The 26,504-nt window shown below is 35.2% G+C and overlaps 2 protein-coding genes across 9 annotated transcripts in view; one reads left to right on the top strand and one right to left on the bottom strand.

Annotated features, from left to right (window-relative positions):
* Positions 1-24,012, top strand: part of CCNH (cyclin H) — a 30,757-nt gene extending 6,745 nt beyond the window's left edge. Inside the window, exons 3-11 of one of the 5 annotated variants that reach the window (XR_012330746.1) lie at positions 3,890-3,963; positions 5,035-5,245; positions 8,356-8,519; positions 11,670-11,740; positions 13,702-13,813; positions 16,864-16,939; positions 17,503-18,133; positions 18,360-18,481; positions 22,406-24,012. Coding sequence is in view for 1 of the 5 variants with exons in the window: in XM_033852988.2 (XP_033708879.1) it covers positions 3,890-3,963; positions 5,035-5,245; positions 8,356-8,519; positions 11,670-11,740; positions 13,702-13,813; positions 16,864-16,924; positions 17,503-17,541 (732 nt within the window). In the remaining 4 variants the exon portion in view is untranslated. Of the gene's footprint in view, positions 1-3,889; positions 3,964-5,034; positions 5,246-8,355; positions 8,520-11,669; positions 11,741-13,701; positions 13,814-16,863; positions 16,940-17,502; positions 19,121-22,405 lie in introns of those variants that run through there. The other 4 variants (XR_004525827.2, XR_012330748.1, XR_012330747.1 and 1 more) reach the window with 4 other exon arrangements.
* RASA1 (RAS p21 protein activator 1) overlaps positions 19,610-26,504 on the bottom strand; it is a 108,843-nt gene continuing 101,948 nt past the window's right edge. For 2 of the 4 annotated variants that reach the window (XM_073802275.1, XM_073802276.1), the window contains 4 exons: positions 25,252-25,340; positions 23,900-23,977; positions 21,555-21,689; positions 19,610-20,428 (listed from right to left, as the gene is read on the bottom strand). In XM_073802275.1, coding sequence (XP_073658376.1) covers positions 20,345-20,428; positions 21,555-21,689; positions 23,900-23,977; positions 25,252-25,340 — 386 coding nt within the window. In that variant the 3' untranslated portion in view covers positions 19,610-20,344. Of the gene's footprint in view, positions 20,429-21,554; positions 21,690-23,899; positions 23,978-25,251; positions 25,341-26,504 lie in introns of those variants that run through there. The other 2 variants (XM_073802277.1, XM_073802278.1) reach the window with 1 other exon arrangement.

The raw sequence follows: 26,504 nt of genomic DNA, 5'->3' as shown, positions 1-26,504 counted from the left end.
ATGATATCTTTCCTTCTGATAACTTTGGGTTTTGTTTGTTCTTTCTCTAGTTGCTTTAGGTGTAAGGCTAGGTTGTTTATTTGAGATTTTTCTTATTTCCTGAGGTAAGATTGTATTGCTATAAACTTCCCTCCTAGAACTGTTTTTCCTGTGTCCCATAGGTTTTGGATCGTCATGCTTTCGTTTTCATTTGTCTCTAGGAATTTGATTTCCTCTTTGATTTCTTCAGTGATCCATTGGTTGTTTAGTAGCATATTGTTTAGCCTCCAGGTGTTTGTGTTTTTTACAGTTTTTTTCTTGTGGTTGATTTCTAATCACAGCATTGTGGTTGGAAAAGATGCTTGACATGATTTCAGTTTTCTTAAATTTATCTAGACTTGCTTTATGTCCCATCATGTGATCTATCCTGGAGAATGTTCTGTGTGCACTTGAGAAGAATGTGTATTCTGCTTTCAGGTGGAATGCTCTAGAAATATCAATTAAGTCCATCTGGTCTAATGTGTCATTTAAGGCCTGTGTTTCCTTATCGATTTTGTTTGGATGATCTGTCCATTGGTATAAGTGGGGTGTTAAAATCCCCCACGATTTCTCCTTTTCTGGCTGTTAGCATTTGCCTTATCTATTGAGGTGCTCCTGTGCTGGGTGCATATATATTTACAATTGTCATATCTTTTTCTTGGATTGATCCCTTTATCATTATGTAGTGGTCTTTTTTGAATCTTGCAACAGTCTTTATTTTAAAGTCTGTTTTGTCTGAGTCTCGCTACTCCAGCTTTCTTTTGATTTCCATTTGCATGGAATATCTTTTCCCATCCCCTCACTTTCAGTCTGTATGTGTCCCTATGTCTGAAGTGGGTCTCTTGTAGACAGCATATATATGGGTCTTGTTTTTGTGTCCATTCAGCCAGTGTGTGTCTTTTGGTTGGAGCGTTTAATCCATTTACATTTAAGGTAATTACTAATATGTATGTTCTTATTGCCATTTTGTTATTGTTTTGGGATTTTTTTTAAGCTGTGTACTCTTAGATGGAGTTTAAATATTTTTTTGAATTAATTATTTATTTTTGGCTGCATTGGGTCTTCGTTGCTATGTGCCAGCTTTCTCTAGTTGCAGCAAGCGAGAGCTACTCTTGTTGCGGTGCATGGGCTTCTCATTGTGGTGGCTTCTCTTGTTGCGGAGCACGGGCTGTAGGCACACGGGCTTCAGTAGTTGTGGCACACGGGCTCAGTAGTTGTGGTTTGCGGGCTCTAGAGCGCAGGCTCAGTAGTTGTGGTGCACGGGCTTAGTTCCTCTGTGGCATGTGGGATCTTCCCGGACCAGGGATTGAACCCGAGTCCCCTGCACTGGCAGGCAGATTCCTAACCACTGCACCACCAGGGAAGTCCCTGGGATTGTTTTTATAGGTCTTTTTTCTTCCCTTCCTCTTTTGTTCTCCTCTCTTGTGATTTTTATGACTACCTTTACTGTTGTGTTTGGATTGCTTTTTCTATTGTAGATTTTTGGTTTGTGGTTACCATGAAGATTTGGTATAGTAGTCTACACACACACACACACACACACACACACACACACACACACGATTAAGTTCCTGGTCTCTTAATTTCAAATGCATTTCCAGTATCCTTCACTTGTATTCTCCTCACAATTGCTACTTTTGATTTATGTGTGGATGATTTCCTACCTTTATGTTTGCTTTTACCAGTGAGCTGTCCCATTTGTAATTTTCTTGTTTCTAGTTGTGGCCTTTTCTTTTCCGATAGAAAAGGCATTCTTTTGGCATTTTTTGGAAAGCTGGTTTGGTGGTGCTGAATTCTTGTAGCTTTTTCTTGCCTGTAAAGCTTTTGATTCCTCTGTCGAATCTGAACGAGAGCCTTGCTGGGTAGAGTATTTTTGGTTGTATGTTTTTCCCTTTCATCACTTTAAATGTATCGTGGCACTCCTTTCTGTCCTGTAGAATCTCTGCTGAAAAATCAGATGATGACCTTATGGGGATTCCCTTGTATGTTATTTGTTGCTTTTTCCCCCTTGTTGCTTTTAATATTTTCTCTGTCTTTAATTTTTGTCAGTTTGATTAGTATGTGTCTCATTGTGTTCCTCCTTGGGTTTATCCTCTGTGCTTCCTGGACTTGGGTGACTGTTTCCTTTCCCATTTTAGGGAAGTTTTCAGCTATAATCTCTTCAAATATTTTCTCAGGCCCTTTCTCTGTCTCTCCTTCTGGAACCCCTATAATGCGAATGTTGGTGGACTTAAATGTTGTCCCAGAGGTCTCTTAAAGTGTCCTCATTTCTTTTCATTCTTTTTTCTTTAATCTGTTCTGTGTCAGTGATTTCCACCATTCTGTCTTCCAGCTCACTAATCCACTTTTCTGCCTTATTTATTTTGCTATCGATTCCTTCTAATGTATTTTTCACTTGAGTTAAGGTATTGTTCATCTGTTTGTTTGTTCTTTACATTTTCTGGCTCTTTGTTAAACATTTCTTGTGTCTTGTGTGCCTCCATTTTTTTTCCGATCTTGGATCATCTTTACCGCATTACTCTGACTTTTTTTTCAGGTAGATTACCTGTCTCCACTTCACTTAGTTGTCCAGCTGGGGTATTATTTTGTTCCTTTGCCTGGATTTGTGTATTTTTGTTGATAGAAAATTAAACTGAAATTTAAAAGCTGAAAGATTAAAAAGGGGGAAAGATGTATAAAATATTTTTCTCTTATCTCACAGATTTGTTGTGAATATCAAATATGAAAGTTTTGTCTTAAGTGAAAGTAGATCATACATTTTAAAGTTATACCAAGTGAATAATTTATGGCCCAGAAAAGAATAAACTCCTAGAAAATATTCTCCATTTTTATAGTTGAAAAAACTGAAGTATATTGAAAATACCAAGTCCAAAAGTATTCATAGTGTTTTCTGTTTTTTACTGGACCTTTATCTAAGAGACCTGATTCATGAAAAATTTTAGATGTGCTTGCTTTCTATTTCCAGATTTGATCTTAGTCTTTTCTGATAAGAAAACAGTAACACAAGGTGGTAGGTTTAAGTGATCTTTTCAGATGAAGAAACTGAATCCTTGAATGAACTTCTTTGTGGAATTTGTCTTTATATAACTTGCTTATTTATAACTGTTTTGGTTTTTGTTTCACATAAAATGACAAAACTAAACTTTTAAAATATTTAAAAAGAAATGTATTTTTTTCTATTCTAAAGTAGATAAATATTTATTTCATTGGTTCTAGCCAAATGAAATAGTTTTTAGAAAAGTACAAGCAGACCTTGGTTGAAAACAGCCCTGTCCCTTATTAGATTTGTGACCTTGAACAAGTCAGCTAACCTCATTGATATTCAGTTTCTTCTTCTATAGAGATAGCAGTACGTCACCAAGCTGTTATAATTAAAATAAGATGATAGTTTTATACTTGGCACAGAGTGTGGCACATGGGGTGCAGTCAGTAAATGGTAGGTGCTGCTTCTCCTGTTTGGTGTGGCAGCAGGTTAGATCACAGAACCAGAGTGGATTTAGAGAGAAGGCTCATTGCCCTGACCATGTTATTCTGCCAGTATTTTACTAAATGGACTGCTTAAGCTGTGATCATTTGTATAAATTATACAAATATATATAATTGTGTAAACCCCCCCCCCCCCACATTTTTAAAATTAAGCCAGTGACCATAGGAAGGATAAGCCAGGATAGGTGGGGAAGGACAACAAAGGCTTGGCTGTGGTTTTTCTGTTGTAATTTATCACAATTTATTTTGACTTAAGAAGTAATAAGTTTTGGGGTTTTTTTTTAAGGTGACTTTTTCAAAGAAACCTTGGCATAAATAAGTTTTTTTTAAAATTTAACTTGTATGTGTGAATAGGTTCTGATAATATATGTATTTTTAATCTTAGGGTACAGCTTGTATGTATTTCAAGCGCTTTTATCTTAATAACTCAGTAATGGAATATCACCCGCGGATAATAATGTGAGTATAAGTCTAATTTATTGATTTTCATTTAAGAAGACTTTTATACTCTTTGAGCATGTGTGTGTGAAAAAATGACTTCCTAATAAAGGGTAATTTAGACTTTCATTCTATTCTGAACTTAAGATCCCTCCTGATACTCATTAATATACCTGTATAATTCTTCCTTCCCTGTAATACTGATGGCATCAGTTTTGGCACTTGTCCAAATTCAAATTCTGTTTTTCTTAAACTGGCTTCCATAATATCCCTTTCTGTTAGCTGAACTTGTCTTCGCCCATTTGCTCTGAGAATCATTTACGGTAACTCCTCTTCCTGTACATCCCATCAGTTTACAAGTCCTATAGTTCCATAGTCATTTCACTTGAACAAAGGTCTGTTTTGTTTCTGCCCTCTGCTAAGCACTGTGCTTATCATTAAAAATAAGAATGAAGTTAGTATGAGACTCATCAAAGAACTTGCTGTCAATCGTGCTGTCCCTGTATATTTTCTCTTTTTCATTTCCATTTCTACCAGTCTAGGTCAGGCCCTTCTTACTTCCAGTCTTTGTTTTTGTGGTAATCTTATTACTACTAATTTCTCACTCTGAAATTTATGTAGTAGCCATGAGAGTTTCATAGGTTTGTTCCTGAGGTAATAATCCCCTATTTAAATGTCCTTGGAGACTTCCACTGATGGCTTTCCATAATGTTTCTTTAACACCTTTCTTCTCAGGCCCATATGTACATATGTGTGTACTATTTTTTTTTCTCTTCCATCTATATTTCATGATGCTGAGTACCCTTATTCTTCAGTTATTTTGTTTTTCCAGATACTTGGGCTGAACTATATAAAACTGGCATTAAGTTACTAATGATTGAATGCTGTGGCACTGTTATACAGTTCAACCTAATTTTTATAGTCTCCGTATGGATAAAAAGATTAAACAGGAAACTCTCTTTTTTTAAATCAATTTCCTTAGTTGTCTAGTATAGTCATTTGTGAATATTAGGCAATTTTAGAACATATTTTAGAAATATTTTGGTATTTCTCGAAGTATATACATATCCTTCCCCTTATTTTTTCCTCTAGGCTCACTTGTGCATTTTTGGCCTGTAAAGTGGATGAATTCAATGTGTCTAGTCCACAGTTTGTTGGAAATCTGCGGGAGAGTCCTCTTGGACAAGAGAAGGCACTCGAACAGATTTTGGAATATGAACTACTACTTATACAGCAACTTAATTTCCACCTTATTGTCCACAATCCTTATAGACCCTTTGAGGGCTTTCTCATTGATTTAAAGGTAATCTTGCTGACTAAAGTAAACTGGTGGAGTAAACTCCTTTGCTATTGTTCTTTAACCAAAATAATCAAAATTTTTTTATACCTAGTAATGATCCTAATTGTTACACAGTTAGCTTGCTAAATGTGTTTGGCCTGGACTTCTAGGGCAATGGTTCTCAAACTTCAGTGTGCATCAGAATCACATGGAGGGCTTATTAACTGAGCGTGTCAGACTGTAGTTCTTGAGCTTCTGATCTAGTAGATTTGCAAATACTCGTCCAGGGACCATAATGAGGACAACTGTAATGCTTTTAAAGACTTCAGATAACTCTTCTAACTCAAGTATACTGTCTTGGATCTTCATACATACAAAATTCTTAATTTTAAACTACAAGATTGCTAAGTGACTTCTATTTTTAGGGCATTGTGAACTGAAGTCAATATGTGGGCATCAAAAATAACAGTAAATAAATGTTTTGTCAGAACATTGACAAAAGTAGCTTGTTTTGTTTTGGCCCTGAAGAAGGACTTTAGATAGTGTGAGTTAAGTGAACAGAAGTCAAAAACTGGTTCATTCATCTTGAGTGGCCAAATTTGGGTGCCTTCTATATGTCAAACATGGTGCTTGAGGATGTAGTCAAGAACAAGACAGGAACAGCCTCCCCTTCATAGGCCTTACAGTCTAATGGGAAAGACAATCGTATATTCAGTGTGCTAAGTGTTAACAGAAGGGGAAATACAGGGTACTTTAGAAGGAGATAGCAGATTGAGAAGGGGAGACAGTTCTGAGAAAGTGTAATTTGAAGTAAAATTCAGAGCAAGAGTAGGGATTGGGTGGTGGAAGAGCATCCCATTCAGAGAGACTCTTCTGGTCAAAGGCCCAGACTTAACAAACCATGGTGTACTAAAGAACCTAAACAGAACTTAGAGGTAAATGGGGAGGACTGCCACGGAGTGCTGCCTGAGTGGAAGGCAGAGTGTAGACTGTGGAGGTAACATTACAGATTTTGAATAGAGCAATGGGATGCCAGTGAAAGGGTCAAGTCTGATGAGTGACGTGATTAGGTTTGCAGCTATAAAAAACATGTTGGCAAACTCATGCATCAGCCTGCGTCAGATGTTTATTGCACACCTGTATGTGTCAGGCATAACGTGCAGAATGGATTCGAATGGATGAAGGGATACCAGTTGGGATGCTGTTACAGTAATTCAAGCAGAAAGACAGTGGTTGGTTTGACTCATGAAGTGGTAGTGGGTACAGAGAGAGCTTCTTGGGCTTTAGAATCAGTAGAGCTTGAGGAATGATTGCGTACAGAGAGCGAGGACAGTGGAAGAACCCCCAGGTTTCTGGCCTGAGCGTATTGGTGGATGGTGGTACACTTATACAGGAAACAGTGGCACAGGAGAGATTTATTGATGGTGGTGGGGTAGGGATTTGATGAATCTGGTTTGGGACATGATGAATTTCCATTGCTTGCAAGACATTCAGGTTGGTACATATTTGTGTCTGGAGGCCAGAGAAGATGGCTAGGCTGGAGGCATATATTTGGGCATCACTGCTGCCCCAGGAAGATTTAAAGTGGATTGGCCATAAGGACCATTTAAAGGGTAGCTAGAGAAAAGTAAGAAGCTAGTAAGAAGACTGAAGAATATCCAAAGAGGTAGGACTTTTGGAGAAGTGAAGGGAAGTAGAATACTTTTAGAATACGATCGGGGAAGCTCTCCAATCCTGCACAGAATTCAGGCAAAGTAAAAGTTGACCTTTGCTAGATTTAGTGCCAGAAAGGTGACTTGTGATCTTGGTGAAATTAGTCTTCTTGGAGCGTGAAGGAAAAAAACAGATTGGAGCTGGTTGGGGAATAGAAGGTGAGAAAACAAGTGTGTATAACTTGGATTAAACAGCTTGTCTTTGAAGTGGGAAAAGAAGATGGGATGATTGAGAAGATGGGGGAACTGCTAGAAGTAGAAGAAAGGAACAGTTTTTTGTCATGTTTTGTTTTGCATGAGAAACTTTAGAACACTAGTAGAGAAAGCTTAATGGAACATGTGTAGCTCAAGTTTTCCTTTGGAGTGTGGTAGAAGGGCCTGGCATGGGATTTTGAAGCAAGGTAGAAAAACTGGCTATTTCTCTTAACGGAGGGAAAGAGGAAAGCATGGGTGAGGATAACGTTATGTTTGGGGATTTGGCCATAGCAGGAAATACAGTGTCTTTGTTATCAACAGAGATCATTTTCTGAGAGCAGTGGAGTTTCTGAGAATTATCAAAGATATTGAGTCAGGTAGAAAGTGTTTAACATAATCACTGAAAAATGGGAGAATACATTTTCTGTGGAATATTTTAGCTAGGCAGTGTTGAGAGCCTTGTTGAGATCAGTGAACTTGAATTTATAGTAATATTACCAGACCTGTTGGTTGTATTGTTTTCTCTAGCAGCACCCAGAAATCTGGGTATAGTTGCAAAGCAGAAGGTTGGTTGAATTCGACCACTATTGAAGTTTTGCTGGAAATATGTTGGCAGCATACTGGGGCAGGGAATGGAAGAGGGAAATGAGAACCAGTGGACACTGGTGAGTAGAAGCAAGTATAGGGATAAGGAACCAGAGGTCCTGAGGAGGAAGTCAAAGAACAGCTGTGAAGCAACTGAGCAAAGGGAATGCTGGGTCAGAGTAGAATGTTGGATTTGTCATATCAGAGGTCAGGCATTTTGGGATGACAAGACCTGTGTGTGATTGTACAGTTGACTCTGGCTATTTTGTTTCAGAGTATAGAAAAGATTTCTTACTGCTTTGGGACTTGAATGTAGATATCTGAAATATATCTGAGGGTTTAGGATTTAGGGTTCATTTTAAAGGGTAAGAATGGTTAGAAAATAGGGGATCATCCATATTTCTTGGGCGTATACTAAAAATAGTTCTGTAATCAAACCAAGATTCATTTCCCAAAAGTAAACTTTTAGTAGAAGGAATTTCAAATCAAAATGAGGTGGTGCTTTGGTTTCTAAATGTGATCTTACAGGAGTTACTAAAAGTATCCTGTGTTAAGCACTTTCTGGTTTATAGGAATAGTTTTGTACTGTTATTACTCCATGAGACTCTCAGAAGTGATAACATTTGCAAGCTTTCTTTCTAGACTCGCTATCCCATGTTGGAGAATCCAGAGATTTTGAGGAAAACAGCTGATGACTTTCTTAATAGAGTTGCACTGACGGATGCTCACCTGTTATACACACCTTCCCAGATTGCTCTGACTGCCATTTTATCTAGTGCATCCAGAGCAGGAATTACTATGGAAAGGTATTATTTTGTGTTTTAACTTAGATTAGACTCAGTCCCTCAGTTTATTCCTTCCTGGAGTACCAAGTTTTTAAGTAAGGTTCACTTTGTAACATTAGTCCTTCATATCTTCTGTGGTTGAGGGTTGTTGAGGGCAACTGAGGGAAGAAATGGAATCACCTTTTAAGGAAATATTTAAAAATTCAGTAAAATATTTTTGAGCTAAGAGGATCCATTTATGACTGAAGTAGAATTAAATCAGGTGATCCTCAAAAGACTGATAACAGCTATCAATATGTGGCAAATTTAGAAGTTTTATGAACTGGTAAGCAGCATGAGTGCAACAAATACGTCTGCCTTGTTTTATCATTAATCTCCTGCTGTGGAGCATGTATGGCACATGGAATTCAGTAAAGATTTGTTGAATGAATAATACTTTAGGGAATGTCCAAATGAATCTTAGTGAGCTACAGATACTAATAGCTGATACATAAGTGCGCACTGAGAACCAGGCTCTGTGATAAGCACTTTACATGAATTAAATTCACTTGATTCTTACGATAATATCTTGTGCGAAGGTTAATTACATATCTATTATATTCATTTATAACTAACTCAAGCACAGGCTAGCAGTAAGTTAGACTTTAAAAATCTTCACATTTAATTTCTTTCTAGCGATTTCATTTCTGTATACCTTCAAAGCTCTGCTTGATTCATTCATAGAAATAGCTGAGGAGGAAAGATGATAAAACTTTCTGAATTTAAGCTTTTCTGCATGTTTGTAATCCCTCGTCTGTAATTTCATAATCCATTGATACAGTGGCAGGAAACATGAACAGATGTGATTTAGTCTTTATTCAACTGAATGGGAATGGTTTTAGGTTTCTTTGCAGAAATATTAATGTTACTGATTACATGATACTGCCCCAGAATATCACTGAAGTATTTCACATTTCATGGTATATACACCCATGTTAAGTTTCTAAGACATGAATAATTCTGAATTTCAAAACAAATCCAAGATAAAGGATTGTGGGTTTGTATTTTGTTTAATTTATGGTATGACTCTTCTGTATAAACATAGCTCACCAACTGTATATAAGTATATACATTTAATCCCAAAGTGATCTATACCTACATTTATTTACTAAGCAAACCTTTATGGAGGTTTTTTTTTTACATTGCCTTCTATGTACCATGCACTGTACTATACTGTAGAAATATAAGAATGAGCAAGCTATCCTTGTAGGAAGGGTGGCCATACAAATTGATACCTATGGAGTTTGCGGGTTATGGAGCTTCCATAGTGTAAGGGAAAAAGCCTCTTTTTCACAATTCAAACAACCAGTTGTTTGCTTAATCTGTTTAAGCATTGTATCTTATGCAGGTATATGCTAATTTTTCAGTGGTGAGATTTTTCTTATGTCAGTAGAGAGGGATGAAGGATCCTAAGGTCCAAATTAGAGTGTATTTCATCTTAGAAGTTTAGTTAGTTATAATTTCAGATAGGCAGGTGAAAGTGAAATTGTGGTACCTTGGGCTCATTGCAAATTGAATACACTTTTGTTGCATTCCCAGGGACTATAGACATTTGGGCATTTTTTTCCCTTGAGGAAATGCTTTCAAATCATTTTTAGCTTCTGAAATCCTTTGCAACTTTTGAGATACATGGAAACTGCCTTTATATTTATTACTGATTTCAAAAGGGGGGAGTCCTTGTGCTGTTGTTATATTCTGAATGAGGCTTTAAGATTATTAGTCATAGAATGTTACACTGTTGTTGATTAGAGGTTTCTTCTTTTTCATTGGATTTAGAGCTTTATTTTGCATCTCCTAGTTTGACTTCTTAGGTAGTGAAAAAAAAAGATGTCAAAAGTGTGAGGAGTTTTAGGGAGAAAAGTGAAAGGAAAAAACTAATTGTTATTTTGAATTACTGATAACAAGAAACGTATTAGTTGTTAGGGGAGGTATTTTTATTTATTTATTTTTTTGCGGTACACGGGCCTCTCACTGTTGTGGCCTCTCCCGTTGCGGAGCACAGGCTCCGGACGCGCAGGCTCAGTGGCCACAGCTCACGGGCTCAGCTGCTCCGCGGCATGTGGGATCTTCCCGGACCGGGGCACAAACCAGTGTCCCCTGCATCGGCAGGCGGACTCTCAACCACTGCGCCACCAGGGAAGCCCTAGGGGAGTTATTGATTTCCATATCTAAAATGAAACTCCCACAATAGACGATGAAGATGTAACAGCAAAGGTAGTTATCAAAACTTTGTAATGTAGTTTAAATGATTTTGATAGTTTAAAAGACATACAGCAACAAAATTTCTTAAAGAATCGTCTTTCTAATTTTTGTAATTTTATTTCACCCAAGAGAAAAATTAATAGCTTTTTTTACATTCATGTTTGAAAGATTACGTTGCCTTGAGAATCTGTTCACTTGGGCTTTTATCAGTTATAGATCAAGTTCAAGTATATAAAACCTCAGAGTAACTAAAAATTTAAAAATAGAAATTACATTTTTATACTGTCATTAGTTCCAAGAAAACAGATAATTGGGCTTTATGTACATTTATGGAATAGTATTAACACCTTTGATCTGGACTTGATGCAAAAAAGATGTAATAGATTTGTAAAGCGTGGGGTGATGTTCTTATTGGTTTGAATACCTGTTTGTCCCAAGAAGAGCAATTATAGTTAACATGGACTTGATATTAAGGGGAGAGAGAATCCTTACTAGTGCCAGGTTTTAGCTCTGCTGCTACCTGACTTTATTCATAACTTCTCTGTCCCTGTGACTCAGATTCCTCACCTGTAAAATGAGTGAGATTAAACTCATAGGTCTAAATATTAAACACTTAACATTAAAAGTATTGAGTATTGCTCCTGTTAGTTTCATATCATTTTTTCTCTGAATATATTATGGAAATTAAATTAACTTGAACATTAAGCGTTTTGAATCTAGTATAAATTGTAGTAAATCCTTAAGACTGTAAGAGATACAGATTATAGTTTAGTAGAGTTCAAAGTATTGTTATTTAACAGTTTTAAAGTAAATTTATTTAAAAACTGATCTTGATGAAATGAACATGGAGGAAAATAATTTATGATGTCATATTTTCTCAAGATGCTATATGTGTTCAATAGATTTAAATTTTTTTCCTTTCTTTTCCAGTTATTTATCAGAAAGTCTCATGCTAAAAGAGAACAGAACTTGCTTGTCACAGTTACTAGATATAATGAAAAGTAAGTAAAACAGAACACTTTATAAAATACTCTTCTATCACAAAGCTACTTTCTAAGTAAATAACATCCTGGTATTTAACTTGAGATAACAGATTATTGTTTAGATTTACTTATATTGAATTACTGTATCATGGAGGCATGAAGGATACATTGGTGAAGAACAAATAGAAGGTACATGAAAGAAAGTAGTTTTTACACAGAACTTTTTAGGAAAGTGAAAATATAATCAGATTCAGAAAGGATTGAGATTCAAAACAGGGTCCTTTTAAAATATACCCAAATATGATGAGCACTGAAAAAGATCTCAGGGAATTAAAGCCTAATTAAATTTGAAACTTCCATTTTGTAGGTAAATTAGCTTTAACTAGTTAATATGTGTCATTTGCTAGTTCTGCCAGTATTTTGAATTTGGCCCAATGAAACTGATTTCAGGCTCTTGGGCTTCAGAACTGTGGGAGAATCCATTCTGTTGTTTTAATAAGCCTTACTAAGTTTGTGGTAATTTTTAATAGCAGCCTCAGGAAACTAACACAGCTCCTCACAACAAAGAATTATCCAGCCCAAACTAGTGTCAATGCTGAGAAACACTGTCTTAAGGGTTTTTTTTTCTTCTTTCACTTTTTAAAAATATAGTTGGTTTACAATGTTGTGTTAGTTTCAGGTGTACAGCAAAGTGATTCAGATTCCTTTCCATTATAGGTTATTACAAGATATTGAATATAGTTTCCTTAGCTGTACAGTAGGTACTTGTTGAGTCAGAACCTCCACAAAACTGGTTGGCTAGGTTAGCCAGTCCTTTCCATTTTCATACTTGCTCATGTCACGCTGCATGCTCATGGCTACTAGACTACTCGTTAGGGTTAAAAACAGTGTGTTTGTTTCCAAACCTTTTGTGCCAATGTCCTTGTTAATAAAATCTGTGGTTTAAATACTGAATAAACTAATAAAATATGAGATTGAATATCTTGATCTTGGATGACAGGGAGTACTTCTTACATGTTTTATGTTTCAAAAGTCAACATGCTTCAGGGTGTGGAAGTATCATTTCTTATTTCTTTCCTTGAAATGATCTTTGATGCCTTCCCTCTTTGAGAAAAATGGATTTGTGATTTATGAATCATAAGGTAGGTTTTCAGTTATACCACTAGAGGGTTCACTTCCAAAGCTAACTGCAGTTTGGCCATAGACATTTGGATCAGGGAATTTAGTAGGTAGAAGAGGTCTTAAAGGTAACTCACTGTGCTCATTTTATAGCTGACAGTTTTATCACTGATTTTGTCTCAGTATCTTTATTTTATTCCATTTGTTTTAATACAAAATAAGAATAGCTCTTGATAAAACACTCAGAGCTTTAGCGATATTAAGGTATCTTATTCATCATTTTTCACACAAAGATATTGTCCTAAGGGTGTTAAGTCACTAGTATTAATTCAGTTGCAAACACTGCTTTATTTGCATTATGAAATAAGTCACTCATTTGGAGCACGTGGCTGGTTAATAGTAAGCCCTGGATCTCTCATCATTTCCCTAATAAATCTTGACATGTTTTTACTAAGCATCTTCCCTTCATTACATGTTATGTAATAATGGTTTTCTTTGTAAATAAGTAGTACACTCTTGGCCTACCATCTGTAGGATAGAATCTTATGAATCTGGTGGGTGGCAGGGAACAAAGCAAAAAGTGACCATGGTAGGATTTAAAAAAAATACTGACTAGTAGAGCATGCTTATCTTTAGGCTGTACATGATGTGGGCTGAGCAGCAGACAGCGATAATAACTTGAACTAGAAGTATGGTGTTCAGTGGATTTTAATGTGGAACAGTATTAATCCTGGTAAGAATAATCCCATTTCAAGAGTGTTTTTTGTTCCCAAAACTAGATGAGAAAACATCATTCAACTCCCTTATGAGAACAAGGCTTTTTATTATCTGGTATAAATCCTTTTTTTATCTCCACATAGGTATGAGGAACTTGGTAAAAAAATATGAACCACCCAGACCTGAAGAAGTTGCTGTTCTGAAACAGAAGTTGGAGAGATGTCACTCTGCTGAGCTTGCACTTAACGTAATTACGTAAGTAGATGTGAGACTGTTAATTCGAGAATAGATATAATTGTTACTGTCTCCAGCTTGTCTTTAAATTATTTAATTGGTAAATGTTTGCTCATGTGGGGAAAACTGACTTACCCATTAAATCAGATTTTTTTTATTGACTGGAGATTTCTAACAGGATTAAACACGAGATAATAAATTACGAATTTCGCTTTCATAGTACATTCTGCTCCTGCTATGACTTATGTGTTCTTTGGCTTGTGGGCCCTGTCCTGTTCTGTTACTCCTTGTGGGGTCCCGTGGGCAGTTTTCCTAGGGAATTCCTGCACCTCTTCTTGCCATTTTAATCTTTCGGTTCTCTGTAGGTCTGGTATCTCCTCTGAAGAACAAGTATACTGTTCCACACTTATTTCTGTTAGCTAGGGTGGGGAAACTTGGCATATTTTCTCTCAGTGGTAACTTTATATTGAAGACAGAACCAATAGGAAAATGTGCTGTTCGATCTCTTCTTGCAGCCATAAGGAACACTGTTAATGTGTCTTACTGATTTGTAGGCTGAATGTGGAAATCACCATTTTCAGGTTCTTTATGCTTTGCAGTTTGAAGGATCTACTTAACCCTTTTAGACATTTAAAACAATTGAGGATATGGGCAGGTATAGGAATGGTAAAACTATTATTTTCTATTCTGTGGAATTCATTCTGTAAAATTTACTGGGGGTTAGCTCTGGCATCTGAACAGTAAGATGCATTTGAGATGTTTTTGATCTCTAATCGGGGACTGTATCCTATTGCATAATATATGAGAAGCCAGAACAGCATTCCAAGGTCTTCAAATCAGGTACACATGACTCAAATTCTTTAACTATAAAGTTGTAGTAGGAGAATATCCAAGGACTTATCAAGTGTGCAACATATGGGACTATATATTTGTAGCTGTAACTGTAAAACATGGCTTAGCATAGAACTTAAAATTGGTAAATTTCATTCCTGGGTTTCAGTGGTAACTAAGAGGAAGGAAGGAGTGGTGGCAGAGAGGTAAAGAAAAATGTTGACTTTAATGAATGAAAGTATTAAAGCACTGATTTATAATCTCTTCACATTGATTTTGAAATGGGCTTAGACCAGGCGTTGGCAAACTATGGCCCATGGGCCAATCTGGGCCACCACCTGTTTATAGTAGTAGTTTTATTGGAACAGAGGTACACCCAGTAGTTTGCATTATTGTCTACTGCTGTTTTCACACTATAGCAGAAGAGTTGGGTAGTTGTCACAGAAACTGCATGGCCTACGAGGCCTAAAATATTTACTCTCTGACCTTTTCAAAGAAAATTTTGTCAACCTCTGAATTAGACCACTGAACTATTAATCCTACCCTTCCACCTAGGTAATGGACCATAATCCAAAATTCCTAATTGCCAGAATTTACATCTTACTCCAGGTGACCATTTGCTTTGCACTGTGTCAAGCAAATCTTGCATATCTATGAGTACTTGAGGGGTGCTTCTCAAACTGTCTGTAAAGGACTGTTGGTTTTCTTTTTAACCCATTACAGACCTATACTTCTGTAAAATATAACCACCAATTACTTAGAAAAACAAAATAAAAAGACATAAAAAATAAGCTTAAATTTTATTAGAATCAACAGTCATAAATTTATCAAATTGCTATAAAAGTTTCTAAACATACACTTAATTTCTGTACTTATTGCACACTGGAAATGGTTCATGGAGCAGCAGCATTGGTCCATGGACCACACTTATTAGTACTACTTCAGGGTAAAATATCTTTCCTTGGTCTTTAAAATTCTTTTATCTTTTTCAACACACAATAATATATTGTCATTATTAAAGCCAGTTAATACAGGTAAACCAAAGTTCTCTTTGACCAAAACCTAAATTCCAGTTTCAACTGAGAGGTAACATATAGTTGGTGTTTTACCTTTGCCAGGCTTTTCTCTGTGTATGTGTATATGAAATAAGTTTTCTTTTCATTGTTTTCATATAAATTGTATAACATTTAATAGTATCAATCTTTAACTTTTGCCAGTCTGGGTGAAAAAATAGTATCATGTTGGTATTTTAATTTGCATTTCCCCTAATACTTTGAAGCATTGATATTTCTGTGTTTAACAATCATTTGTGTTTCTTCTGTATTGCATAATTATAACCCGTGCCCAAGTTTCTGGTGTTATTTTCTTGTATTTCTTTTTATATACTCATCTTTCTATATATATATCATACAGCTATTTTCTTCTATTGTTTCTTTCACTTTGTTATTTAGGCACCTTGTCTTTTGCTTCACACTCTTACATCTGAACACCTTTCTTACCCTAAATTAATCAATATTTTATTTTGCCTTTTGTTCAGCTGTAAAAGCAATTTACAATTGTTTGTGCCTGGTTTGAGGTAGAAATCTCATAATATTAATTTTTGTTCAAATAAGTTAACTGTTGTGCCAGCCATTTAAAAATATTTCATGATTTTTTCTAGTTATTTTAAATACTCATTTATTACAGATTAAATCCCTATATATACTTTGTTGTTTTTTGCCTGTCTGCTCTGATCATTGGTACTTGTAACTCTTTGCTGATAGTCAGCCCTCTGCATGTGCAGATGCAGAGCACCAACTGTCCTGCTGCCATTTTATATAAAGGACTTGAGCATCCAGGGATTTTGGTATCTATGGGGGGTCCTGGAACCAATCCCCCTCATACCAAGGGATGACTACCACACTTTTAATTACTTAGTTTACATATATAGTATGTGTTTTGATGTTAAGTGGGACGAGCTCCCCATGCTTTGTTCTTTTTCAGATTCTTTTGCTATTTTTGCAGCATCTTTCCCAGGTCAGAGTTTGACTTGATAAGCTCCATGAAAAATTTTTTAGAATTTTAATTAGAATTGCATTGAATTCAGAGGAATTTGAAAGATATTGTCTTCCTGTCCATAATTTTTCACTTCTTTCCCTTTATCCAGGCTTTGTTCTTCAATAGATGTATCTCATAGCCTTGCTAGCTTATAGATTCTGTTGCCAGTATAAGATTGCTTGTTGATGGTTGCTTAATTACAGGAAAAAGAGGAAAGGTTATGAAGATGATGATTATGTCTCAAAGAAATCCAAACATGAGGAGGTATGTTCTCCAAAGGTAAATTTTAAGTTATCATTGCTGTATATTCTGGTACAACCATAATGTTAGGATTTTACTGTTCCAGAGTGCAAGCATTATAGACAGAGGTGTTGGGTATTGGAAAGCTTTCATTTCTTTTTTTGCATCCTTTATGTACATTGTCCATTATTAGAGGAATTTTTCTCACTTCTGTCTTGGCCTGTTCTGAAGCAGTATAATAATTACTTGATGAAGAATCCCTCCTAAGGTCATAGAAGGCAGTAGGGATATATTTTTAGATCTTCAAGGATTCTTCTCCTACCTTGTTTAAAAAAAAAATTGTACCTGGCAAGTCAGATAACAATGAATAATCAGAGGCAGAAGTTCACAACTGTAACGTTTATTCCTGTCACTGGACTAGTCTGGTGAGACCATGCCATATTATTATAAGGTTAAACTGCTACACATTTTCCTGGTTTATTTACCTTTTATAATCAGCATAGCGAAAGGAGAATATTTTCCTAAAGGGAGGCAAGAAGGTAAACAGTACTGGTTATGCTTCAGTATAATGTTATCCTTATAACATTTTCTTTCCTTCTTAGGAAGAATGGACTGACGATGACCTGGTAGATTCCCTCTAACCATCCGAAATTGATTTGTCAATGCTAACTACTCAACAGAAGGATGAAGCATATCTGGCATTTAACTTTAAAAATGAAGTAATGTGAAAGCATCAAAATATATTAAACTTTTCTATTTATGTTATTTAAAAGTTTTTCAGGGTAGCTTTATGTGAAATAAAACATCTTCAAAGGAGCCAGAATAGCACCTGGTTTGGGTATTCTTGCCCCACCATGACTAATATCAAATCAGTCTTTAAATCAGTCTTTCTGTGGTAGCCAAATTAAAGCTGTAATTTATTTGCCTATATTGTTTATACAAGATGTCATTAAGCAAACTTATCTTTTTCTGAAAAGGCACCACAAAAAACAAAACTTAGTTGCTAGTCAGTTTTAAAAGTGCTAAGGAATGTTGACTACTATAGCATTTATTCAGTTATTTAACTGTGATCTTACTCAGTTCCTAGAGTTGGAACCAAATTATGAAGGTCTGTCAGATTGTTTCTGGAAAATGGGGTTGAAGGAATTCTGGGAAACTCAACTGCCCTAAATCTGAGTTTTACAGATGCAAACCTCTCCTCAGTGCATCCCAGGATGTACTTTTCCATAAAGTGTAGGTACCATTTAATTACATTTCAGTATTTGAAGGTAGTATTTATGTATATCCTTTAATAATGCTTTATATTTTAGGTTTGCATTGTTTTAATTTCCTTCTCACTGAGGAATAAAATTCACGAAGTGTGATTTTATAAAAGTGGAGGGGAAGAAGCCGAAATTGACAGTCCTTCACTGCAGTCCCGGTGAAGCAGTGGTCCGAATTTATCTTGTTTCTTTTTTAGGTCACTAAAGTTTGGCGTCAGAGCAATCTCTGAAAATTTTCCTACCCAGCCCCTTTAAAAAAAATGTTTAGAGGTTTCATTTCATCATTGACCAGCTAAAAGTTACTCCAAGGCCTACAAAGGTAAATGACAAGTTTCCTATTCCAGCTTAAGAGAAAATAAGCATGTCAGTCATTAAAGTTTTAAAAAGCAGAGTGTCTTTAGGTTTGTGGGGTTTTTTTAGAAATAAAAGGCAGGAGAAGCAGTTCAGATTGAGAAATGGCAGGTCAGCATGGTTAAAACTGAGATGTGAGTAGTGGGAGAGAACAAATTGCTGAGCACTAGAATCTAGACCTTTTTGCATATTGCTGAAATGTTTTCGGAGATGTCCATATCCCTTTTAGTCTATCCTGGAAGGAGACCAAATGGCATACTATTGTCTAACTGAAAAGCAGAGGGGAAAATATGAAATTGGGTTGACATCAAGAAAAAGCACCTGGTGTGTTTGTTTGTGTTTTGCTATCACTGTTCAACTGTGATCGCAGCTACTTCAGGGCTAGCTACCTCTATATAAATAACAAACAGCATTTAATACTTGCAGCTTACTGAGGGTTCACAAAATTTCTGCATAGTATAGTTTTAACACTTTGTTTCTTCCTGTATTTTAAGCATTAAAGTGTTGCTCTTAGAACCTAGGCCTTTAGAAAATTTTTTTTTTAGTGGGGAAATGCTTTACCCAGTACATCCCTGTCTGGCTCGCCTTGTATGCCGTCCCTACCCTGCACAGTTATGAGAGGGAAAGAATCGTTAACAAATACATAATGGAATCCTTCAAAAGAGACCATCAGCCAGAAAAACATCTCAAGTTTCATCTCCCTGGGCCTTGCTCTGGTACTAAATTTGAACTGCCCCTAAAAGGAGGAAGAAAATAATGAAATTAAATGTTTGTTTAGCTATATTTAGACAGAAGTAATCAGATATTTATGATATCCCTTGGTTTTATTTTAACTTAACCCTTGTGAATACTTCACAAAAATACACATACAGAAGCAAATAAAACTATACAGTCAAACTAAATATCCAGCAGATACAACAAGTAGTCAGAAGGGCAAAGATGGATAGCTGTTCAGTGGCTGATGAAATTGTTTGCATAATTTAAAAAATCAACTTGGAATTAATGAATACTTTCAATGAAAGCATTCTAGGGTTTTTAAACATATATAAAAGAAATCGGTAATCTATAAAACAGTTGAATGGGTAACATGCATTGATCAGTACACAGTGACCAATAATATTTATTGAATTCAAACTATTTACTGTTGTAAACATTTAACAAAAAAGCATTGAGATCTAAATACAGTCTTTGACAATTCGAACAAAATAAGTGGTATGTTTAAAAAATAAAGCTGATGAGCAATAGATCCATTCTATATATTTTCTTTCAACAGTTCCAGCAAAGAGAAATAGCAGTTATTTTAAAAAAGTATACAGCAAAGATTGTTCCTATTGTAATGGTAAACTCTGGAAACTGTAAATACAAATAAAGTCATTGAACAGTCAAACGGTCATATTCCTAATTCAGGAAGAAGTAACAGTAAGAGCAGTCTGCAATCCAGTTATACTCAATTGTCAACAGAGAATGCTTTCTTTCATAGTTCTGTTTCCAAGAGACAGCAAAACTTTGGCAATTGAATGTATTGAAAATATATTTTCCAAGTTCAAGATAAAGTCATAGCATTGTGTGAAAGGTGATCTGTACACCAAGGCTCAGAGGTTGGTAAAGATTCCATATGTGGAAAAAGTGCAAATATCCTGCACAGATAGCTTACAAAGCTGCTGGCGCAGTTACTCACCAGCAGAATCTCGAGTTTTGTTTGCATAGTTCACACATCACTGGAATGTGGGAAGGTGTGCTATTTTTTGGCAAGAGCAAAGGAGACATTATACTGATGTGAATTACCATGTTGGGCATGCTGAATCCATGCAGAACACTGCGGCGAAGGCTGCTACCTGACATCATTAGTTTTTGTATACTGGTTTTGTTTTTGCTGAAGCAGCTCTGTTATAGCCAGAAGCTTTTTCAGTACGTGCTAGACAAGGAAAAACAGTATGAAAATAATTAGTAAATAAATGAAAGCTTGATCAAATCTCAGGGATGGGAACCTGGATTTGAAAAAAGCCATATAAATGCAAAGGAATAAATAAAATATTATTACCATTCTACTCAAAAACATAAAATTGTAAGTATGTATCATTCAGCCCTTGACTAGGTCATATTATTTTGGTTGAAATAGAAGAGAATTTTTGTACACTAAACAGAAACTCGTTTGCGTTTGGCATTTCATACCTACTTAGGCCAGAACACTCTCTAGAATAGAACACCTTACAGAAGAAAGATTTATCATTATAAATGACACATCTTAAGCCCTATAGGAGCACATGAGGGCAGTCAGGTTACAGCCTAATAATTCTCCAATAAGATTTTTTTTTAATACTTAAAGCAAGTCAGTGTGGCAAGAAGGCATTGTACATGCCAAGGGCATATAAGGGGGTCCATGGCACATATTCTGCATAAGTTTCTCAAGTGACTGGAACCTAAATGATCCATACTGTTATCTAAACTCGAAAAACCTTGAGAATTTTAGAATCTCAGATTGAGAACTCAGAATCACCACTCTCAATGTGTTAATCTCTTCTATAAGGTCCTTGCCAAATGGTTGGCCACTGTGGTGACGGTTCTTAGAAACTGCCATTTTTGATAAGCTCTTCTAAGGCCACACTAAACAATCTCTGGATCTGGAGCTTAAAATATTTACCAATCTTCCTGAATAATTCTCGTGTGTTTGACAGTTTGAAAAGTACTTGGCCAGGCACCATGTGTATGACAGAAGAGACAGAAAAAGCCACATCACTACTGACATCAGTAGCTCACTTACCATTTTCATACATGCCACTGAAGTGCATGAACACCACTTTTCAGTAGAGTTCACATTAACTTAAAAGCAAGATGTGACATTTTGCAGTATGAAAAATATGTAATCTTAGTCTGGGCTCATTATTCCTGTTTGCTGAGATCTTTGTGGATTATGATTCAGATTCTCAAAAACAATATAATAAGACTAATTCAGCTATTTATCACCTCCCAAAGAATCCTATGTTGACATTCTGCTTAAGTGTGAGGAACATCATTGTTAAAAAAGGTTGGCAAAAACCTACCTGCTGTGCACCACGCTCATTACTGAGCGTTCGCAGTTCATCTGAATGGGCCACACAAATCTCATGCAATGCTGCTAAATCACGGGAAAGGTCAGTTCTAGAATGCTCTGTAGTGTCCGGAAGTTCAGGTACATTCTTTAAGGGAATCATAAAACTGCATTTAGAAATACAACTCTTTATAATCTCTTCTGAAAAGATCCTAACTGGTACAGCAGATAAAATTTAACACATAATATTCTCTTTAAATGTTCTTAAAATTCAGCTTGATAGATTTTGTGACCTCAGTATTCACACAAAACCAAGTTTCATTTTCTTCAACCACACGGCAGAATACTGTGCAATATTATTTTTTTAAACTGGAACGTAAATAATTCAAGCATTAACTGCCAATCTGGATTAATGCAACCTAAACTTAAAATTCCTCCACTCCTTCAGACTGAGTTTCATTATTAAACTACTATAGTTTGTCCAAATTGATCAGCATATATAAATAAGAGCTACATTACAAAAGCATTGATGAGAACCTTTCAGGCCTATAATTATCTGTGGACTCTGCCCAAAACACTTGCTAATGTGTAGAAATGATGTGTTAATTACGGTATCTTTAGATAAGGTTCATAAAGTAAATTAGTGCCAATACAGTACTACCAACTTGTTATAGTAACTAAGTATTGATTTTATTTTGAGCACTGGAATAAAATTTAACGTGAGTTTAGATTACCAGTGGTTTTAAACAAATCTATTCCTCTCCCTAATGGTGACAATATTTGCTATACACTCCTAAAAACTGCAAACACTCAGTTTTCTATGGTCTAAAAAAAATAATTAGAATATAATTCATTTTTTTTCAGTGAATGAAGGCTTCTAGAGATGGGATGCTTCTAGAGATGCGATGAAAGACAACCACATTTGCCTTTAAAGAGTTTACAACCTAGTAGAGAAGACACAGACTAGATGTAAACTGATCACAGAGTTATATATATCAAAGGATATGCAGGATACTTAGGAAGCAGAACAAAAGGTATTATTTAGTTCAGGTTTAGGGCTCAGCAAAGCCTGCCTGAAGGAGACGTTTGAAGTGAGTCTTATTTGACTTATATAGGTGTAAAGCAATGGAAGAGTATGAGGAGACTGGAAGAGTATTATAATATTGGAATTCTAAGCAATCTGAAAGGCTAGATTGTGTGGCATAACTAGGAAAGTGATAGAGAAAGCTGGACTGTAGACATGTGATTATGGAAAGTAAATGGAATCCTAATCTTGAATCTACACCTAGAAATGTGTCTTGAGATAAACTAGCTAGCCTTAAATATTGGACAGTTTCATACAGCTCCTTAAACATCACTATAGTAAAAAAAAAAAAAATTTCATCATGGACCAACTATATTTTTTTGGTAATCGGAAATATTTATATGCTTCAAAACTTCCCAGGAGTTCACATATAGGAACATGATGGCCATTTAGCATCTGCTCCTTTATTTCTCAATTTCATTATCAATATGGACCAACACTATAAATTTCTTATACCTGAAGCTGCAAACTAGGGGCCCACAGGCTGTCCTGACTGGTTTGACTGTACAGTGGTGTGGTGGTTGTTTACTTGTGCTTTTAAGTGAATCTGACTGTATTAAAGCAGAACATTCTCCTACCCTAGCATTCCCTAGTGCCATACACCTGGCTAAATTCACATCTCTTTTCTGGTTTCTATATATATGAACTGAATTGCTAATAAATTTATTTAGTTTTTAATTGATGCAGTATCTGAAAATCTATAACAAGAAAATTTAACTTTACTAAGAAATCCAGGGTCTTAAAAATTATTTTTAAAATCCCATTCTTAATTTTATAATCACAACTTATTTATAAATGCCTAAGTAAGGCATATGTAGTCCCACTGAATGAAGTTTAACACCAAATCCATGTATTTTATTCTTAGAAAAGCCACAGGAACATACATTCTCCAGTCCATTTACTTATTAAACTGGCCAGAACTATGGGTTATCCATCTTGTTTCAAATTCCACACAGTAGCAGCAAAGTTAAAGTAGCTAAAGCAGCAACAGAATGTCATAGTGGTGAGGTGGGACAAACTAAAAATTGACACAGGCAGTTCAAAAGCCACAGTCCTCTATTCTTGGTGTAAATCATTCAGTGTAAGAATAAATTGTTATAATTATATCAAATGAAGTAATTTGTTTAAGAAGGTAGACAAAAATATGCAGCTTTTTTGTTTTGTTTTGTTTTAAGCTCTAGATAGAAAAGCTTTCTAAAGGTTGTTGCTTCAATGAGTTATACTCAGCTATATTAAGTATAGATGTCAAAGTACTTGAAAAATTATATGCATACCCCAAGTTCATCTAAAAACATGATCATACGATGTTTGTTACTTTTGATGAATGGATTGACACCTTCCATGTAAGGCTCCTAAAAATATAAAAATAAAAAGCTTACTATATATGCATCAGAAACATTATCTGGTCCATAACAAAAACCATACATGTAGCAAAAATTCTTATAAATCAAATTATCAGTAGCAGCACATTATTCATAAGAATTGACGTAATTATACAATGACCATATTTTTCCTTCTAATATAAGCAAGCAGCTATTCTGAGGAATAGGAGTATGGAGTACTTTAATAAACAAACAAATTCTGGATGAAAAAAAGCACACATAGCCTAGCAAACACAATTTCTTATATGTAGGTCATTCAAAAATAATTAGTGAGAAACTGTCAATATTTGCCAAGTACCCAGAGGTTATTAGAACCTAGCAGAGAATATAGGGAATTAAAATATAGTGTGGTAGGGACTGCAATAAAAAATTGGTACTCATAACCTGCCTCAGGGTTCAGATGAATTCAAAAGCTGAGTCATACTATAAACTGCTTCATTCTAAAATCTTAAACCGATTCGAAAATATGCTATGTTGTAAAACGGGGAAGGGTTAGTATTAATACACACTCTCTTAAAATCAGTAAGATGAGATAAGGACCTCAATAGACGATTCCAAAGAAACAGACATGAAAAGTCATACAGTTCTAAGAGTAATGAAATAATGATATAAAAAGTAACATGCTTATCAAATTGTCAAAAATAAAAAAGTAATACTAGTTGAGTTTTGGAAAGGCTGTGGGGAGCAAAATGTCTTCTTACTTAGTACTTTTACTCCAAAGTTCATTTAAAGAAATAACTGGACAAGTTTGAAAGGAAGTACATATAAGGATACTTGTTATCTGTTAATATTAACAAAAGCAGATGACATAGTATTATCCGTACCAGAACATTAACAGTCATTATCTTTAGATAGTGGGATCACATATGGGTGTTTTAAAAACTCATCCGAATTTTAATATTTACAGAGAATGTTTATTATGCAATACATAATAAAATTGATTGGGGTGCATTTAGAAATATGCTCATTGATTTTTATATTTAAAAGTGAAAGAATCTGATTATACTGGAAATTATACTGAAAAAATACCTTTCTATACTACTAGCGAAAATGGTGGTCTTTAAAATTCCACTATTAAAAAGTAAAATCTAAAAGCATCTAAAAAATATGAACATATCAACAAAATCATAAATTATCTTTATGAAATATCCACTGTTGAAAATTTACTTATGCCATATTTCATGGTTTTATCGTGTCAAAGTTTCATTCATAAATGACATTTTAAAGTATCAAAATGTTTTTACCTTAGCTCCAAATTCCACAAGATTTGCTAAGTTCTGCACAGACTTAGCCACTAATATCAGTGTTCTTGCAGCAATAGGAGATGGGGAATCTATAAGAGAATTGGGCACAGCTAATGACACCAACTCCAAAGGTACTTCCAAGTAAACCATTATAAATTTAGCATTTTAATATTTCTTTACTGTTAAAAATATTAATATTCTTCCATTCAGAACTCAATGTTTTTTGGAAAAAGTATGACCTGTATAATTCAAAAGAGCTTGATTTAAAGGGGGAAAAACTGAATATACTTATCAGTGCTTTTAGTTTGTGAAAAGGGTACTACAGGGTATTTCAAAATACTTCAAAGCTTTATCTTATTGCTAAAAAGACTTGTTATTCCACATACCCTACAGGACAATTCACAAAGCTAATTTCAACCCATCCAAGGTTAGCAATTTGCAATATGAGCAATTCCTTGCTTCCAGCCTCCACTGACTCAAATAATTCACTTTAAAGCTCAATAACAAAGTCTGGAATCTCTGCTTTATTTTGAGGAGAAAAACATGCAATTTATTAATTTTTAAAAAATATTTTAAAGGTTAATCAGGAAGCACTGCCCTATATAGATAATAGGATGTAAATGAAAAATATTTGTCTCTATTAATTTTAAGCTCTGAAACAATTATTTAACAGTAAAAACCTATAGATAGTCTATCTGGCTGCCTGATTTTAGACTGTATTCTTTTTATCTGAAGTTGCTAAACTATAAATAATATTGCCTAGTGGTTCAGAGTCTAACATTCAGATAAATAAATCTCTCCAAAAGAATTCTAAACCCTTAATTCTTAGTAGACCCATAGATTTAACCATTTTAGTAGCAATTGGAGATAACTACAGAGATATGATGGCTATAAAGGGAAGATACTCCAAAAAATTTTAAAAAATTTGGAGCTTCAAATTATCAAGACAAAAATACTTCAGATTCCTTCTGCTAATGATGGCTCATGATTACATTTGTAGTCACAAATATCATTCTTATCCTTTATTTGAAAAGTCTACAACATCTGAAAGTCAATCCATAATGGGCATTTGGGTAATAAGCAAAACTGAATCTGGTTTGTTGGAGTTTAAATGCCAATTAACATTATATAGGTGGTGACAAGAAATCTCTACTGGGAAATCTCAAAGGGCTACTTTCTTTATAAGTATTCACAGAGTACTATTGCAACTGCAGCTATAATTTTAAAATCCAACTTGCAATGGTAGTGACAGG

The sequence above is a fragment of the Tursiops truncatus genome, chromosome 3 (assembly GCF_011762595.2).
Source record: "Tursiops truncatus isolate mTurTru1 chromosome 3, mTurTru1.mat.Y, whole genome shotgun sequence".
NCBI lineage: Eukaryota > Metazoa > Chordata > Mammalia > Artiodactyla > Delphinidae > Tursiops > Tursiops truncatus.
The sequence above is the reverse complement of the archived record's forward strand: the minus strand, read 5'-3'. Positions and strand labels throughout refer to the sequence as shown.